Source organism: Idiotropiscis lumnitzeri, chromosome 3, assembly GCF_059441095.1.
Source record: "Idiotropiscis lumnitzeri isolate Australia: NSW breed Sydney's pygmy pipehorse chromosome 3, RoL_Ilum_1.0, whole genome shotgun sequence".
Taxonomy (NCBI): Eukaryota; Metazoa; Chordata; class Actinopteri; order Syngnathiformes; family Syngnathidae; genus Idiotropiscis; species Idiotropiscis lumnitzeri.
Window position 1 is genome coordinate 953,615 of NC_142393.1, and position 17,558 is coordinate 971,172.

The 17,558-nt window shown below is 44.6% G+C and overlaps 1 protein-coding gene across 1 annotated transcript; it reads left to right on the forward strand.

Moving 5' to 3' along the window:
• Positions 1–460: 460 nt before the first annotated feature.
• Positions 461–15,405, forward strand: calcoco1a (calcium binding and coiled-coil domain 1a). The gene is made up of 15 exons (XM_088290571.1): positions 461–610; positions 2,715–2,866; positions 2,946–3,048; positions 6,597–6,799; positions 6,887–7,099; positions 7,543–7,691; positions 7,764–7,824; positions 7,900–8,055; positions 8,696–8,950; positions 9,035–9,160; positions 10,136–10,231; positions 11,010–11,097; positions 11,251–11,510; positions 11,671–11,762; positions 13,447–15,405. Exons 2-15 carry the CDS (start codon positions 2,735–2,737, stop codon positions 13,469–13,471), a joined length of 1,959 nt encoding a protein of 652 aa, XP_088146697.1. The 5' UTR covers positions 461–610; positions 2,715–2,734; the 3' UTR covers positions 13,472–15,405.
• Positions 15,406–17,558: the final 2,153 nt, after the last annotated feature.

Sequence of the window (17,558 nt, forward strand, 5' to 3'; positions counted from 1 at the left end):
ACTTTTGTTTACAAAGCTTTTCAGACTGTCAAAAGTGCCCGATGGTGAGGTCAAAGAATTGGTCATTACTAACTTTTTTTTTTCACGATTTATATGAGAAGGACATGATTTAGCACCCTGCTCAAACGTTTTTACAGTGAACAAAGTGCCGTGCGGTTTGAAAACATGTTCCAAATCTTCAGTGGTTTCCACCAGAGCTCTCCGTGATTATCGCTTCCCAAAGCGTAAACATTGGCAAGGTTATCTGGTCGCTAAAAGGGCTCCCAAGCAAACCAAGTTGTCATCAGCAGAAGAAAAACATCGCAAGGCGGAGACAAGCTTCTTATTACGCCGCACGTGACCCCAGAAGCTTCGCTTGAATTGTGGGATTTGTCGTTTAAAAGCTCAACTGAGCTTCGATTTAGCAGGCTTTCAAACTACAACTCCCATCATCCCTCAGATTAACACGAAACCTGTCACGCTTTTTGCTTTTTGTTATTGTTTGTCGGAGTCGTGCGGAGCAACGAAGCCTGAGCAGAGGAGACGCGACAGACCATCTCTGCTCGTGGTGTTCGTGTCGTAAGTGTGGACGACATAAACGGTCCAGATTGACACGTGAGCGCGGTTTAAGGTGAGGATGATGTTCGGCATAATAAATGCGCAGATGCGCTTCAGTGTCCATGTTGTACATTTTGGTCGCGCAACTCGTTAACTAACGTCCAGCCCAAGACGCAAGAATAATCAGACGATTTGAAAGAGAAGCGAACTTGGCGTTTTTTTGTCATATTCGGACTCGCAGGCAGTCAGGCAGCACGTTCAAAGTAGAGCACATGTCCCAGCACTGTAGTGGGGCCTCCAGCCTTCCTCCTGTGTAAGGTGAACCTTCGCAAGCATGCTGCAACTGAACATCTGTCACCCGGCTCACGTTGTCTGCGTCAACGACGACATTGTGTTCTCTTATTATTTTTGCGTGTTATATTGTTATTTTGTGTTCAAATATGAGGGAGGTCAAGCTCCATTTTGTTATATCTTTAAATTCCGCCATACTATTTAGGAGTTGTTATTAGGTGGATGAAAAAAAATAGCATGCATTGTGTTAAAAAGCAACTAAACGTGCTGAGTGAAATAAAAGTCCTTCTGTAAATTTGAAGCAGAATGGGAAAACTTAAGGCAAGAAGGACTGACGTGCACATGGAGAGTTGAGCTGGCACGTGTTGAGGGGGGGCCCAGCAGACACCTTGCCTTGTGGCATTCCCACACGTGACAATGGTGTACAACGACTTGCAAGCCGAAATGTCGACCCAAATAGCCCAGCTGACAAATACGTCATATGCCATGTTGCTGAAATACGCTGTGGTCGCTGAGTTTGGTTGCAATGAGTTCCCAAAGGCGAGAATAACTTCTAACGCCGACGAGTCACACGTGTGGCAAATTGTTATTGTAGTTAATGAAAACTAAAGGAACAATTAAAGCAATATTTGCAAAAAAAACATTTTTGGTAATGAAATAAAATAAAACCGAAAGTGATTTTTTAAAAAGTAAACTAACTGAAACTTCATTTTACGTTTATAAAGCTTACTCAAACTATAATTGCAGTGAAAAAGTGCTTAGTTTTCGTCGTTATTACATAAGCCTTTTGGGGTGATTTTAAATGTCTTAACTTTGATATTACTGCACGGCCGTTAGCCGCTGTCGGTGCTAGATGTGGTCGGGTTGCTAGATGTGGACGAGGTCCTTCGGTAGCCTTCGCGTCTGCTGATGACGTCACGCGTTATAATATATTTATGTTTTATATTTCTTTGACTCTATGTTTGTCACCCCTGTTTGTTACATTTATATGTTCTGAATTACTAAATAATAACAATTAAAAAAATAATAAAGTACATTTACTGCTACTATTGTGAGGATCACCCCTTTTTTTTTTTCCGGTGTCCTCTGCGTGCCTGTTGAAGACGTCACGTCAATGTTCCGTTGCTTTGAGAATCAGACTGGTTAAGGGTCGGAGGGAAAACATGGACATTTTTTTATTAAGAAATATTTCACACCATATACAGCCATACAGTATCGCAGCCCGAGTGAACCATTGCATTGTTGCAAGTTCGGTAAGAGAAACGTAAAAGACCCACTGCTGTTGAGGCAGCGGCTTCTCTGGGCATAGGCGGAAGTGACGTAAGAGATGACGCGCCAATGTGGCGGTAATGCAGTTATTTTGTTTTATTTATTTTTTTATTTAGCGAATCAAACAATGCAAATAGAACAGCCAGGGGTAAAAACCAACACAGAGGCAAAGAAATATATTTGAAAAATACGTGTTAAAGCGTAACGTCATGAGCAAGCGCGCAGCCTCTGAAGGACCCCGACCACATCTCGTGCCGACACAAGAAAAAAACAAGTTCAGTCGCCGCCTGGGAGTTGTAGTCCTCTTAATGTGTGTCGCACAGAAGCGATGTCATCATGCAGCGGCTAGTAAAAATAGAGAGCGAGCAGATGGAAAATATAAATAAATAAATCATAATAAAAACAATAAAATAAAACTAATAGAAACTAACAAAGCCGCACTAAAAAACGAATTAAAACCAACAAAATTTAAAAAACTAAATCAAAAATGAAATAAAAACTAGCGCCGCTTACTTTCTTCAGCTCACACTGCGCTTGTCTGTTTCGATTTGTTGTAATTTGTGTAACCGTAGTTGAAAACATTGTTGTGTGACCCCGCCCCCTTGTGAAAAACACAGTGCCTTTGTGCTGCGTTACCATGGAAACCGCCGCCGCCGTGGCGTTCCGAAACGTGGGCTGCAGTTACTTCCCTCAGAGCAGAGTGGACTGTCACTATACACTCAGCTCGTTGCACAACTGGGCCAGCAGTGACTGGGTTGGCCTCTTCAAGGTACGGGCCACACGTTCACATCACGACACAACACAACACACTCTATGAACGCCACAGCAACCGATTTCTTTGTCTGCAGACGGGATGGTCGTCGGTGAAGGACTACCACACGTTTGTTTGGGCACAGCCCCCCGCCAACTATCAAGAACAAAGAGAGGTCAACTGTTGTGTTCAATTCCAGGGTATTTGTTTCCTCTCCATCAAATTCCAAAATTGGAGGATTACGTATCTAGGAGCGGGTGGATGCCTTTGCAAACTGCTTCTAAATTTTGAGCTAGGCATGCAGCTGCGCAACAAACAACTCGACGACATGACGATCTCATTAGCTCAACGAGCAACAATCTTGTGAAATATAAACGTACGCAAGCGCTGTCGCAAAGGTTCTGCATGAAGTAGACGTGGGCCAAGCTATGAATATTACAAAGTAGTTATCGTGAACGGTGTCTTTGTCAAAAAGGTTGGGAACCACCGCTAGACGACAAAAGCAGGCCTCGTTTCTATTCGATTATGACACGACCGAAAGCCGCTCTCTCACAATAGTCACCTCGCACTTTGCACAAACACACGACGGCTGGCTGGTTGATGTTAAGTCCAATTAATACTGTAATCTTGTGAAGGAAACGAAGGTGACGCCATGATTGTGGTGGCCTGAAAAGTGCAGAAAATGACTCTTTTCTGTCATTCCTCTTGAAATCAGACTAGTTTAAATTACGATTAATATAATGTGACACCGTAGCTCTTCTTGCGAGCAGGTCACATGTGTATTATACGATTGGGCCTCCGGGGGGAAGGAGGGGGTCGAATGGCTTTCTTCAGGCAGGACGGTGAGTAATGACAGAGTGGCCGAGACAACGGCGTGGGGCAGCGGGCTCCAGTGTGTCAGTGGCTGCTGATGAGCTTGATTCAGTGTGAAGGGCACAGGTACAGCAAATGAGGAGCCACTGACCTCTGCAGGAGTCATTCATCACAAACCTCAGCAAATTGGCATTGCTACTTTTCAATGAAAGAAGAGCAGAAGGGAAGAAACGGCAAGGGTTTTTTTTGTGTTGTTTCTCATCAGTGATGCAGTCATTAAAAAAAAAAAATGCCCCAAATGTGACCCACGTTGGCACAGTGAATTACAATACAGCTCATAAACGCTGGTGCGTGATTTCCTTGTCAGCTTTCCTATCCGCCTCCCTTTGCTGCATGTGCGTTGTCGAGGGGAATCTGCGTAAATTATTCCCCATTAATGTGTTGTAGAATTCTATTAGTTTAGCTTACTTTATGGTCTGGATGTAGTCTGTTCAGCAGGCGGCCCATCAGGAAGGAAATGCAATGCTGTGAAAAAAGAAGGAAAGAACAAAAATAAGATTGAGGGAAAGAAGGTGACCCTGAAATCAACATTGATGGACAAATACATGCTGCACAACTATGACTAGATCGATGTAGTTGGTAGTAATAAAACATGATGTCACACTAAATTGATGTGATTAGAGATGATTGAGATGAAGACGGACAGCCAAACCGCTTTCTTAAAGGCAGTAGCATGCGCAATGACTAGCTCTTGGCAGGTTATGTCTGCAATTATTGCCGTCATTTATACAGACAGTTTGAGGATAGATTGTTCCGTCCATTATTCTACCAATTAATCAGATTAAAGATGATTTTGCATTAAAGTTCATCCCAAATCTTTTTAGGGAACTGCTTATTAGCCGTTTATTGTTGTTTCTTCGGTATTGTGAAAGCAAAACCAAATCCACAACAGTTTTGCATGACAAGATGGGGTAGTTTACTCACCAACTCAAATATTTATTCCATTAATTGACATGATACTCTGATTCAATTGTTTGGTGCGTAACATGTCAGAATATAGGGAATAATATTGATCCTTGTTTACCAAAGTAAAACATTTAAAAAATGTAGCAGTTTGATTAAGCAAAGCTAATTAATCTGCTTTCATGCAGGACTACAGAAATCGTAATATTTCTGGTTGGGTTGCTGAAATCTCAGCATTTGTAGTTAAGCAATCTTCAGAGTGATAACCAGTAATCATGATCAAAATAGTTGTATTTACATGTTTTTACGTTTAACAGCACTGATAATTAACTAAACAGTAGAATATGATTATCAAACCTAATGTTGAGACCATCTAAAATGTTTATTGTGAGCGTAAAAAAATCTTAGCATGGCTTCATTAATCGTCACCAAAATTCATGAGATGAGATGTGTGCTCATGCCCACTTCAAGCTCTGAAAATTGAACAACTGTGTGCATTTTATTGACGATAAGCATTTTAATCATTAATCGACCTCAAGCTTCGTTTTCACATTCTGCGCTTATGGGGGGTGTAAAAATGTCCTCAATAATCAACGTAGTGGATAAATCGGGCTCATATTTTCAGAGGTTGAAGTGCACATGAATTCAGGTAAGAGTTGTTTCGTGTTTTCTGACATCAAGCAAGCATTAAGAATGTTTGTTCACCTGACCAGTCGCTGCCGTCAATCCTTAGGTATGGAAAAAAGCCGGCATTTTGTTCGTAGCTGCGCGATTCGAACACGTCTGGTTGTTTAAAACGTACGCTATCCGTTAAGCCTTTCTTAAATGACATTTTTAGGATTTTTTGGGGGTTGGGGGGTATATCCCCGTAGTGGGTTGTGACGTTACTTGTCTTGCTTCAAAAGCAAATGCGCATTAGCTTTAGCCTTTTTGCTAGCTGGGCGCTGTTTCAGTCGCTGTCATTTAACACGGTTATTCCTGATATTTTACTCCGGTAAAGCCACAAAGGAGGAAAGATGACACTGGGAACCAAGTCAAATGAAGGTAGTGATGACGTTTGATCAATTTAGACCCGTTTCCAAATCGGGGTGCATCAGAATAAATAGTCGAGGCCTACTCATTTGGCTCATCTGCTGCCCCTCGTGGCCTAAATCGGTATTGCTGCCAAACTGCCTCTATACATTTTGCATTGTGTGTGTGTGTGTGCGTGTGTTAGTGCGTGAGATTTTTTAAAAAGTGCTTATTCATCATATAGAACACTAGTGTCAAACTCCGGTTCTGGAGGGCCGTTTTCCTGCTCTGTCGCCTGCAACACACTTGATTCAAATGAGCAGGATACTTATCAGGCTTCTTCATTTGAATCAGGTGTGTTCCTGCCGGGAGAGATGAAAAGCATGCAGAAGAGCGACCCTCCACGACTGAAGTTCGACCACTACGATATAGAACATGCACCACTCTTACGTTGTTTTTGTTTTTTGTCAGTAACATTTTCTATAAAATGTAAGGTTTTGGGGGATTTCCAAATGATGAATAAATTTTCATGACTGTACTTACTAAGCCGCATACACTAATGAAATCTAATTAAACAACTGTACGACAAATTCTGCTGTCACAAAGATAACAATGCTCATTTTGATTGTTTAGTATGGCATCATCGTTCCTCTCACCTGCAAAACCACTTTGTAGCAATAACAATAAAAATATTCAATGAAGATGCCTCGTCATGACGCTGTACAGTTACCAACATTGTGAACCTAAAAAGCCTCTACATCAGTAAGAATAGCAGTTAAAATACATTTGTTAAATTGAAATAAAAGAGAATCCATTATTAGTTGAAAATGTTGAATACAGATTTTGTTGTCAATCCTGACCGATTCTGCAAGTAATCTGCTGATGACACTGCCGGTCATTTGTTTTAAACTAACATTTGAATGTTTTTTTTTTTTTAATCTTTTCCTCAACCCCTTACTAGCGTCTTACCTTCCCTACCCAAGTACCCAAGAGTATCAATTTGTGTACGTCGACGCCAAAGGTGACGTTTGCTCCCGAAGTTCTAAATTCACATTTTGCGCCCCAAAACCCTTGGAGGATCTGGTGACCCTTGAGGAGGAGCCACATGGCGAGGAAGAAGGCACAGATATTCTGCTGGTGGTACCTCGGGCTGAAGTACTGAAGGTGGCCAAAAAATAAAACGGGTTCAGAGCTGAGTAGTGACTGGAATAGATGTTTTGGTGTGACAATTTCCTTCCTTTCCCTCGTCAGAGCCAACTGCAGGAATGTTTGCAAGAGCAGGCTGAGCTGCTGCAGATGCAAGAGGAAGCAAACCAGCAAAAGGAGAAAGAGAGGGAAGTCTTCAACAGAGAGCGGCTCGCCTGGAGCAGGCTTCACAGAGAGCTTGATTCCGACATCAGCAGGCTGCATGAAGAACTGAAGAGGAGCCAGGAAAAGTTTGAGGTGGTGGTGAGGCAGCAGAAGGTACCGTTTATTCACACACGATCTCTGGCACAAATAATGCCTTTGTAAAAAAGGATACTGCTCAGTTTTGAGTGAGTGTTATTATTTCATATATTTGTGCTTTGCGGTGGTGTAGAATGGCACGGTATCATCGTGACAGCTGTCTCTAATATTTTGGTTCCCTCATTCAAGACAGGATCCAAATGAACATCTTTCAGTCTGCTCAGTGACAACTCGACACCACTGCAAACTACATCAGCAATAAAACAGTTCAATTAATTGCATCTCTGGAAAAACACAGGATCGTTTTGAGTAGTTGATGGCGTACTTCAAGCCCAATAAAAAAAAAAAAAGATCATTTGAGTATTTAGCCTCTAAATAGCAGGCATGATCATTTACATGTTATTTTTAAATGTAAATATGTGTTGAGACATATCCTGGTAATGTTGCCTTTGGTCACTTAGGAGGAAATGGCTTTGGGGGAATGTCTTGCACAAGAAAAATGTGCTTTATTAGAAGTGAGAGAGGCCAACAAACTGCAAATTGAACAACTGCAGGATGACATCAAAACGCTGACACACAGAGCGCTGGAACGAGAGACAGAGTTGGAAAGGTGAGTCACTATTTGTACTGCTTTTTCGGAAAAGAAAGTATTCTTTACGCAAGTCCTGTTGTACGCATGCAGGATAAAGGAAAGAGCGAAAAGGGCGGCAGCCCAGTGGAAAGAAGAGGAGCTGGACAGAGAGGTGCTTTCATGTACGATGACGACATTTCAGTGCGAGTCGTTCTTGCTGATCTCACTTTTTTTCGTCTTCCCTTAGAGCAAGCTGGAACAGACAGAGGGTGATCTTCGAAGTTTGTCCAAGGAGTTCCAAGAGCTGCGAAACTCGCTGGCCCAGAGGGACACCAGTGTGCTGCAACTCCAGAACACCATCAGCCGCCTCACCCACAAACTCACCACAGCCCACAGGAAAGAGGTCCGTGGGAATCTAAATGATAAATCCAAACACTTTTTACTCAAACCAAGGTCCTGAAAGGCATGCCTGCATCCGTTTGGTCCTGAATCGTTTGTCTGGCATGTACACAACACTCACCTCGAGCCGCTTTTGGGTCGGACTCGACGAGAGTTATACGCATCAACATTTTGGAGCAAGTCTTTCCTAGACGCTGCAGTAGATGGGACGGCCACGTTCGTGTTTCATTTTCAGTGTTGTTCTAGTGCAGTGCTTCTCAAATAGTGGGGCGCGGTGCCATGCTGAGGGGAAGTGTGTCAACCTGCGGAACATGCTTTTTTCCCCGCCATACTACAATAAAGTGTAATTGCACATCCCCTCCAGTAGTTGGCAGTGGCGCTCTCCTCGCCCATTGTGCGCAGCGAGTATTAACTCAACGGTGTAGGTTTGCGATTATTTATAGTTGCGGAGAGTGGGTGGTGGGCTGGGGGTGCAAATTGTGTTTTTCTTGCTTGGGGGGGCGTAACAGAAAATAATTGAGAAGCCCTGTTCTAGTGGCAAACATTTGAAAGATTTAGGCCAGATTCCACACATCTCATTTCTAACCAAAGTCACAACTACAATTTTGGAGATAACATCGAGTAACTTTTGTCTTTGTTGTTAGACATTAAGCGAGACAATGCGGAGGGAGATAAAGAGCCTGCAGGAGCGTTTGGATGTGAGTGAGCGCGCCGTGGACGTCCTGAAGAACGACCTCTGGGCAACGGCCGGCCAACGAGATGGCGGGCAGGCCGAACTGCATCAGGCCCGCCTCCAGGCGGCCCAGCTCACCCTGCAGCTCGCAGATTCCAGTCTGGGCTTAAGAGAAGGCAGAGCTCAGTGGGCTCAGGAAAAGCAAAGTCTGCAGCACAACTCCGAGGTAGAGTGGAGAGGCGCTCATTTCAAATTGATTTGGGTTCTTGTGTGGTGGTGATGTTACGACGGGTGTGCGTCACCCCGGCAGAAGGCGCACGAGCGCCTGGAGAACCTTTCGGCCGAAATGCAGACGATTGAGGAAAAGCTCCGGGAGGAGAGGACAGAGAGAGTGAAGCTTGTGGTCGAGCTCGGGAGAGAAAAGGATTGCAACCGGGTGAGAAAGACCACAACATGATCAACTAACGCTCAGCATTTGTCGTCTTCCGCCCAGTTTCACAAAATTGTGTTAATTTAAAGACATAACAACGCAAACAAAACAATTGTGTGCAATCTGTTGCCAAGATCATATTTATTGAAGTCACTTCAAAATGTTCTCAAGCGCAAATAAAAGGAGGATATATTCTTCTAGGTGAGCATGACATGTGGCGGCAATTTTATGCATTGCATGAGCTGACTTTGGGCAGGAAGTGAGCTCATTGACAAGCCATGGCTGCCATCCAAACGTGAAAAATAACTTGGAATGTTAAATGCATTCCATTTCTCTTCCCTGCATACACGCAGCAAAATATCTTTGGCGTAACATTCAAAAGAGACTTTTGCAGCCATTCGGACATCTCCGCCCGTGTGTTTGTTGCAACGAAAATGTATCAAGAAGTCTTTGGACACATTTTCATAAAGATTATTTATCGAAAATTTTAGACAGGAAGTGTCAAAGGGGTGGTGGTGTTGAGCCAAAAGCGCAGGCGAGGGAAGACGGGGGGAGCAGGAGTTCGCTTCAAAATGTTGCACTTATTACAAAAAGGAGCCAACAACTCACGGGGGAAAAAAAAAAAAAACAATCAAACAATTCCTCCCGCCAAAAAGGAGAGATTTGATGTAGCAAACAAAGGAAGGAACGGACTCACCGCGACAGTTTACGTGACATGACAGCAACAATAGGCTGACGCAGAATGGAGACAGCTGATTGGTCGACAAGAAGGACAGGCCTGACGCGAGCAGGCGGGGACGAAAAGACGAAACCAAACGAAATCTGACCGAAACAAAGTCAACAAAAAGAGAGATGGTGATGCAATAGAGCTCACGTCCACGAAAACATGCAAGCACCTCATTTAGGTTGTCCAGTTGGAGACACTCGACATGATTGAGAAAATCTTGCGAGTCGTCCCGTCTTCTCGGTGGCATCTTGCAGGTCCAACTGAGCGAACTGCGCAGGGAGCTGCAGGAGCTGAAGGCCAGCCTGAGGGTTGCCCACAAGGAGAAGGAGCACCTGTGCTTGGAGAAAAAAGTAGGCCAGTTGTTGAATATCCTTAATGCGCCGTTTACGTTCTCTTTGTAATCAGCTGATAAACTCCAGAGACTACTTAATGGCTTGTATGGATTAACAAATAAATAGCGCTTGTTTTTCCCCTTCTTGAGACTAGTACTCCCATTAAACTGCTACTTCATTCAACTGCAGTCATTATCCGCTTTAAATTTAGTCCAGGTCACACTTGGGATCACTCTCAAGTTGCGGCTAGCGATATGATTGCCATTAATAAACCATCGATGATTGAATTGGGGCGATAGCTTGCAAATGTCCCCGCGTTGTTGGGCATCTTTGGTCCGTTGTTGTCTTTGTCGCTGTTATTGCGCAATATAAAACCTTTATGGCATAATATAAATCAGCGCTTTTCAGGGCAGTCAGTGCCGCTGTTAAAACGCCCGCAGAGTTTTGTCGTTACCTAAGCGCTATCGCTTTGGCCCAACGCTCGCTCGCTCGCTCGGATGGCGTCGACGGCCAATCTTTTTCAAAATGCCCGTCCGGTTTATGTAAACGCTCATCACGTGCCACGGCGGCAGTTGCGGCCAGCGTCGAATAAATCTCTCCAATGGAATAATGTTTGACGTCTCGTAGTAGTTGTAAAGCGCGTGTTTACATAACAGCGGAGGCGGCGTATTGTGTAGCGTGCGTGTCCGCTTTATGTGGCAGACATATGGGGGTTATGAGAGCACTAGCGACTGAAGCTGTGATTATGGAAGGCCCGTCCCGCTGTGTGCAATGATGGCTGTATTTCCCACCGCAGGACTTGATGGACTACATCTGTCAGTTGGAGCAAAAGATGGGAACAGCAGCCAGTGCCAGGCCGAGCGCTCCCCCCGCCGCCTCCACAGGTGAATGAAGCCACATTAATCTGCCCAACACCCTCCAGATGGGAACAGTAAAAGTGTTCGCTTTCATTCAGCGGCAACACTAAATAGCCTTTGCAACAGCTTGCGAGCGGTCCGACTCGAGCGAGGCTCTGTGCTTGTGTTCCTGTCGTCTAGGCTGCGCCGACGCCGCCTTGTCGGACGTGTCGGACGTGTCGGGGGATCCCGACCCGCCGGCCTTGCAGCCTTTGGCGCCGACCGGATCTCGGGCAAACGACGGCCTGTGCGAGCAGAGACGGCTGAGCTTGTCGCTCTTTAGCACCGCTCCGCCCTCCCCGCAGGAGATGGAGAGGAGCGGCGTGGTGATCAGCCAGCCAGCTCCTCTCTGCACGCCGCGCGAGCCCGGAGCCTCCTCTCTGGCGCTCGGCTCGGATTCGGTGAGAACTGAAAGCCGGACGGCCTAAGTTATGTGTGATGCTGAAAGCCACATATGTCGCGACTCCTGCCAACACCGCCGGCGGATCATTGGATAAAGACATCGAGTTGATGACCGATCATGTGCGAGTTTTTTTTGTTAATAATTGCGTGTGTGTGCAGGAGGAAGAACCTGATCCACTTAAATGTACGAGAAGACACAGCTACGGAGAAGAAATGGCGCTGCTTTCTGACCACACGGAAACAGTTCTAAGGTGACCCCCACCCCATTCGCCCGACCCCAAGTATAAAATGTATCAAGTTTTGTAGCACAAAACAACACTTTTGACAACAAGTTCAGAAGTGAAAGCTCACTCAAGTATCGAGCTTCATTTCAGTGGCTTGTATACTTTCTTTTGGTTTTAGTACCTCCCAAAATATCGGGCGTGAATAAAATAAAACTAATAGCAAAAAGAAAGCATTATTTGTTGTTTGTAGACGTAGCGACTCGACTCGATGATAATGCATTCGGTAAAGCATGTGTGCAGCAGAAACGCCAAATCTCGTCCTATTTTTGCCTTTGAGCCAAGGCAGTAAATAACCTGCGCGGAGCAAGACAACAAGGGCCGCACGGGAGTGTCGTACGCAATTGAAAATTTATTGTCGTCGTTGCAGAACAGTGAAAAATGAAATGAAAGCAGTTTGAGGCGCTCTCGCTTTAGCCGCGTAATTCTAAAATGAGATATTTAATGTTCACAAAACGAAGCACGGGACGATTACTGTTTTTTGCGGGCGCTACAATATGATTGGCTGCTTGCAAAGATCACTCAACAAGTCGCAGCTTAGATGATAAAAGGTCAGCCACTTTTTTTTTTCTCTTACTCGGCTGAGCAGAGAGTGGAGGGGTGAGCAGTTACAAAGGAGAGGAAGTACAGAGGGAGACGACAGTGAAAAACTGCGCTAACACGGATGCTTTTTTTGCTATGTTGATTTCCTAAAATCAAAATGAAACAAAAAAAAGGGCTATGGTGACTTTTCACATCCAACGCGCAAGTGCTTTATGCATCGCACAATGTCAGGAATTTCCATCCCAACTTTTTGAGGTTGTTGTATGTTATGATTACTCACTCCCTCACTGGCACGGTGATGTGACCATTGAGGTCTTGCTTCAAGGTCATCGTGCATCGACCTCCCAGCGAAGGCCAAGGTCGGACAGGAACGCCGCAAACGGAGCACAATTGAAGTCGGAATGCGAAGGAATTCAGATTTGCATTATTGACGCCATATTAAAATGAACATTTCTTTTGAACAAGCCTACAAATTTGCCCCCTGTCACGGTCGCTGATTTAAACATGAGCAATGCATCACACTTTATGAGGCCGCCACTTGATTTGTGTGTACAACCTCACTCTGCAAAGTAATTAGTGAACCCAGCCAGCGGGAAGACGCAGCCGAGTAAAAAGTAACATATTTCTCCTTGAAATATAGCGAAGCAAAAGAATAAAGAATTCCAAAATGGTGGAATTAAGTGCCTCCACTAAATTGTACCTCACACATCTGTCGTCACACACAAAAATGACTTCTCCAATGAATTCCGAGCTCGCTAATGCACACAGACAAAACGCCGGCAATTATTTATGGCGACAGGGTGAGTATGGCCGGAAGATGAAAGTTTTGAATATGTGCTCGTAAAAGAAGTTGAGGCGGGGGGGCGAGACAGTGGAGGGTTCGCGGGCAGGCCGAGATGGGAGGACAAGGGGACAGATAAGTTGACAGCACGCCATAGCAATGATTTACCTGCGGGGGTGAGGCGCCGTCACGGGCCAATTTTCAGCATCATTAAAAGCGCTCGCTCTCCCTCGCCGACACTCCCTCCGTCTAACCTTTTGCAACCACGCTGTGTGTTTCTCTCACTTTTGCACACTCTTCTCCGTGTCCCCCCCCCCCCCCCCCCCACAGAACCCCCGCCCCTTCCCACCAGTGATCTGTCGGACACGTCGCTATGATAACCAGCCCAGTGGACATCCCACACGTGAGAAGAAGCCGCTCCTTTTGTTCTTCTGTCATTTCCATGTTGATATGCTATCTTTCTCATTTCTTCATTCTCCTTTGTGAGTGTGCGTGGGGAGGGCAACCCCCCCTTTATGACAGGCATAAGACGCTCGCCCAGGTGGACGGAGCGGGCGTTTAGGCTCCGCTTCGCAGGTTGTAGCCGAATGCCTCCAGTTGAATCATTGCTACGTGGAGAGCTTTACGGCGGATGTTATGTCGTTTTTATGACATTTGTGATTAGGAGTCATGACAGGCACCGTAATTATGATGTTTTGTGCAGGGCCGGGCCCCGCTGAAAATCATGGCAAAGCTCCCTCGCAAGCATTAAATTCTCCCCATCGCCGCTTTGAATGCGATTCATGACAGCATAAAGCATTGATACAGCATCGCGCTCAAATTATTTTGCAGTAAGGAAGTGCCGTGACGTTATATTGCTCCTCCATTTACTCCTGGACGAAGATTTTAAAATGCACTTTCTTAGACAACGTTAGCAGGTGATGAGCGCGCCGTAAAAATTTAGAGTCGCCGAGGTGCTCAAAGATGTTTTTGCAATCAAACGCTCGTTGGGCGGATTGAAGTTGACAGAAACTTTGCATTCCTCATATTCTAACTTTGATGTTTTCATTTGCCGCCAGCTGATCTCTTGCTGCTCACGGCGAGGTTTTAACGCGTTCCTCGCCTCTTCATTCACATTCGCACGGCTCGAAAATTTGCGTATAAATAATTGAAGAGCAGACTTATGAACGAAAATCTTCACGTGCTGTCAGCATGTTCCCCGAGGCGTGTGGCAAGATGCGGCCGCCTATCTTTTTGTTTCTATTTGTAATAAAGTTCGGTCGTGCTGCAGTTCGGCTAAATTTGGCTGGTTTCTAAAAAGTTGCCGCGCTCGGTGACAAAACCTTAATGCTGATGTGTTATCTGTGCTGATTTTTGCACCCTATTTTGATCAGATTACAATTTTTGAAGTGATTTTTCAAACTTAATGCACGGATGAGATGAAAGAGTTTTTGAGAACTTGTATGGAATTTAACGTCTTGAAGCAATACGCTATAGGCGGAACATTTCGTGACCAAAACAGGTGAGCGGGCTTCCTGTGTATGCTGCAAAAACGAGCAAAACAACAAATAATGATAAATGTCATCACAAAGCCTAAACGTCGGAGATTGACGTCTTTGGTAGCAAAACAAAAGACTTGGGAGACTTGAAAAGTTCCTGCATTGTTGCGGAACCAAAAGCGTTTGCCTGTTTTGCCGAATGCAAAAGTTGGCCGCACTTTCGCCGGCTTAAGTCCAAATGGCGTGCGCTACTTGGCTGCAGCCGGCAGGGGTGCTGTGCAGTCGCTTTCCTCGAGTTGGTGTGAAAAAAAGAAAAAAAACAGGATGTCAGTTGGAGGAAATTCAGCGACACCACCGTTGCTATAGAAACATTCAACACAAACATTCAGAGAGCGAGATTGCGACTGATCAATTTCGTGTTAGTCAATCCAAGAAATGGAGCTAAGAAGCCCAATTTGCGTTTTCATCTTCATATTGTGTGTTGCGTTTACGTACGTCTACACTTTTTCTTTCTGTGACTTTGATCAAGATTTTCTGTCCTTTATTTTGCAGCATTTGGTTTATGGTCAGGGGAGAATAGCAGTTTGTTGAACTGAAGCTAGAAGGGAATTGGATTCATAATGTGCAAAAGAAATGGATTTTAATGTTTAATCATCTTGGGTGGGATTATTGAAAAAGTCATAAGTGAGCAAGTTTAGTAGGCCGATCGCTCACTGTCGCCGTGTTATTCTCCTTTCTTTCCTTTATGTCTGAAATGGTTTGAGAAGCGCACGACATGATCGTTGCATGTGTTGGGAGGGAAACTTTTTTGGGAGCCGGGGGGGTTGTCTTCTGGAGCAGGTCACATGGCAATAAAGCATCAATAGTTCCGGTTTGTTTTGGAATCGTGTTCATCCCTGCTTTGTATTTTCTTTCTATCAGCCATGTAACAGGTTTTGGGCTGAGATTCTTGTATAATAAAATGGTTTATGTATCCGTTATTGGGCGTAATGTGTCTTATTCTGGCCAAAGATCATGGCAATATTTGGATCCTGGCGTGACATTTCACCGGCAATTAACGGTGCCATTTCTTTTCTCACTGCTGCCACATTTCCTTCTGGCTCATTGTCTGCTTCAAACACACTTCTCATCTGGGGTGTGTGTGTGTGGTTGTTTGGGGGATTTTTTCCCTCAGCCCCTCCCTGTGGCTCCACCACCTTCCCCCCTCGGGGCCGACCTCCTCATCGTCATCTTCATCCTCACGCCTCGCTGCTCCACTTGACGGTCGCCTCCTTTTTTTTTTTTTTTCTTTTGGAATTTCTTCTCGAGCACACTCCCTTCGTTTTGAGTGTGGGGTGACGATAGCTAATTATAAAATCAATGATGCCGGGCTGCCTAGTTTACAGCCCCCTCTAAAACCTTAACTGGGAAATCACTGTGGGATTGATGACTCCCTCACTCTTTATCTCTTTTAATTAGAAATGTAAAAGATATGAAAGAGCCAGAGGCCAGAACACATCTCCGAGTTTTTTATGATCCCGCCTCCTTCTGCCCAAATCACCTCTTCCCTCTACCTGGCCCTTGTTTATTTCCTCTCCCTTCATTTTCCTCCCTGCTGGCACACCCTCCATCCTCACTCTCCTCGCCAGCCGCTTCTCCATCACTTGTTCCATTACCCTTTCTTTAAGATGGCCCGCGCTCACACACACACGCACACACACACACACACACACACACGGGGGAAGGCGTTAAATTTATGGTCTTTGCACTTGAGAACGTTCCTCACCTTCTCCTCACCTCTCCTCTCTTTTCCCTTGACTGAGCCGCAACCCTCGGCGCGTCGGCCGCATGTGTAACAAATGAGGAGCACGTCCTTTCTGTCTGCCTCTGACAGAAGCAGGAGCTGTAAAATGATGTCGCGTCACACGTAACGACCCCTGCTGCCACCTGAGTGCCGTCGACATATTGTATGACTCACACGTCTCTGTCTTGTATACGGCGTCGGGTTGCTCCGCCTCCTCATATCGCATCAAGCTGCGCGCACGCCTGCGGTCTAGGACTTCATCAGGGTCAAAGGTCATAACATTTCTCTTGCAATATTTGGCTGCGATCTGCTTTATCAGATGACCGCTTATAAAATGTTGCTTGTGTTCTACTTTGGATAAACGAGACAAAATATGGAGGCCAGAAAAAGAAATGAGTTGAATACTCCCGAAATTTAAGTGTCCTGCATTTTCTTTGTTTCGGAAAACTGATTGTGATGATGCAACATGAAGAAAGCAGTCAGTGATAGAAGCAATATTCTTGTTTTGATAGTTTTTTTGCGTTAGGTCAGACAGCTGATTTTAACCAATTTTTGGGTGCGGAATTGATCTCAAATCAAGTTTTTGAGCCGTAGAAGCTGCGTTTTCTGCAAAAATTGATTTAAATAAAACTTTATGATGGAATAGTTACAAGCTTTGAAAACTTAAAAATAGAACTTACAATGGCATACGCAGTAACAACAACAAAAAAAATCCCATTATGTTTGCTTTCTGTCTGCAAATATTGATCGTGCTGACCAATTGGGAGCTGCACGCACCTCTCTCTCAGTGACTGCACCATCAACTGATAAGTCTTATTACAGCTAATCAGTGAAATTTGTTTTTTTCTAGTGTGCTGTGGAGAAAAATAATGGCATGCTAGATAAAAAAAAAAAAGCCCTGCATTTTTGGAACCAGAATGCCAATTTTAGTTAGAATCAGAACTCTATTAAAGTTTTTTTTTTTATTTTCTTTTTTTTAAAATGGTTCCCCAGTTTCATCAAAGACAACACGCAATTTTCAACCTTATAGATTGCTCAGTATTTTAAAAACAAATACCAAACTCACGTGTGGAGCGACTGACCAAAAGAATCCATCACGAAAAAAATATCAAATTGACCCCATTATTATGGCGGACGTTCCCCTCCCGACAGTGATGGAATACAAATCAATCTCACCAAGA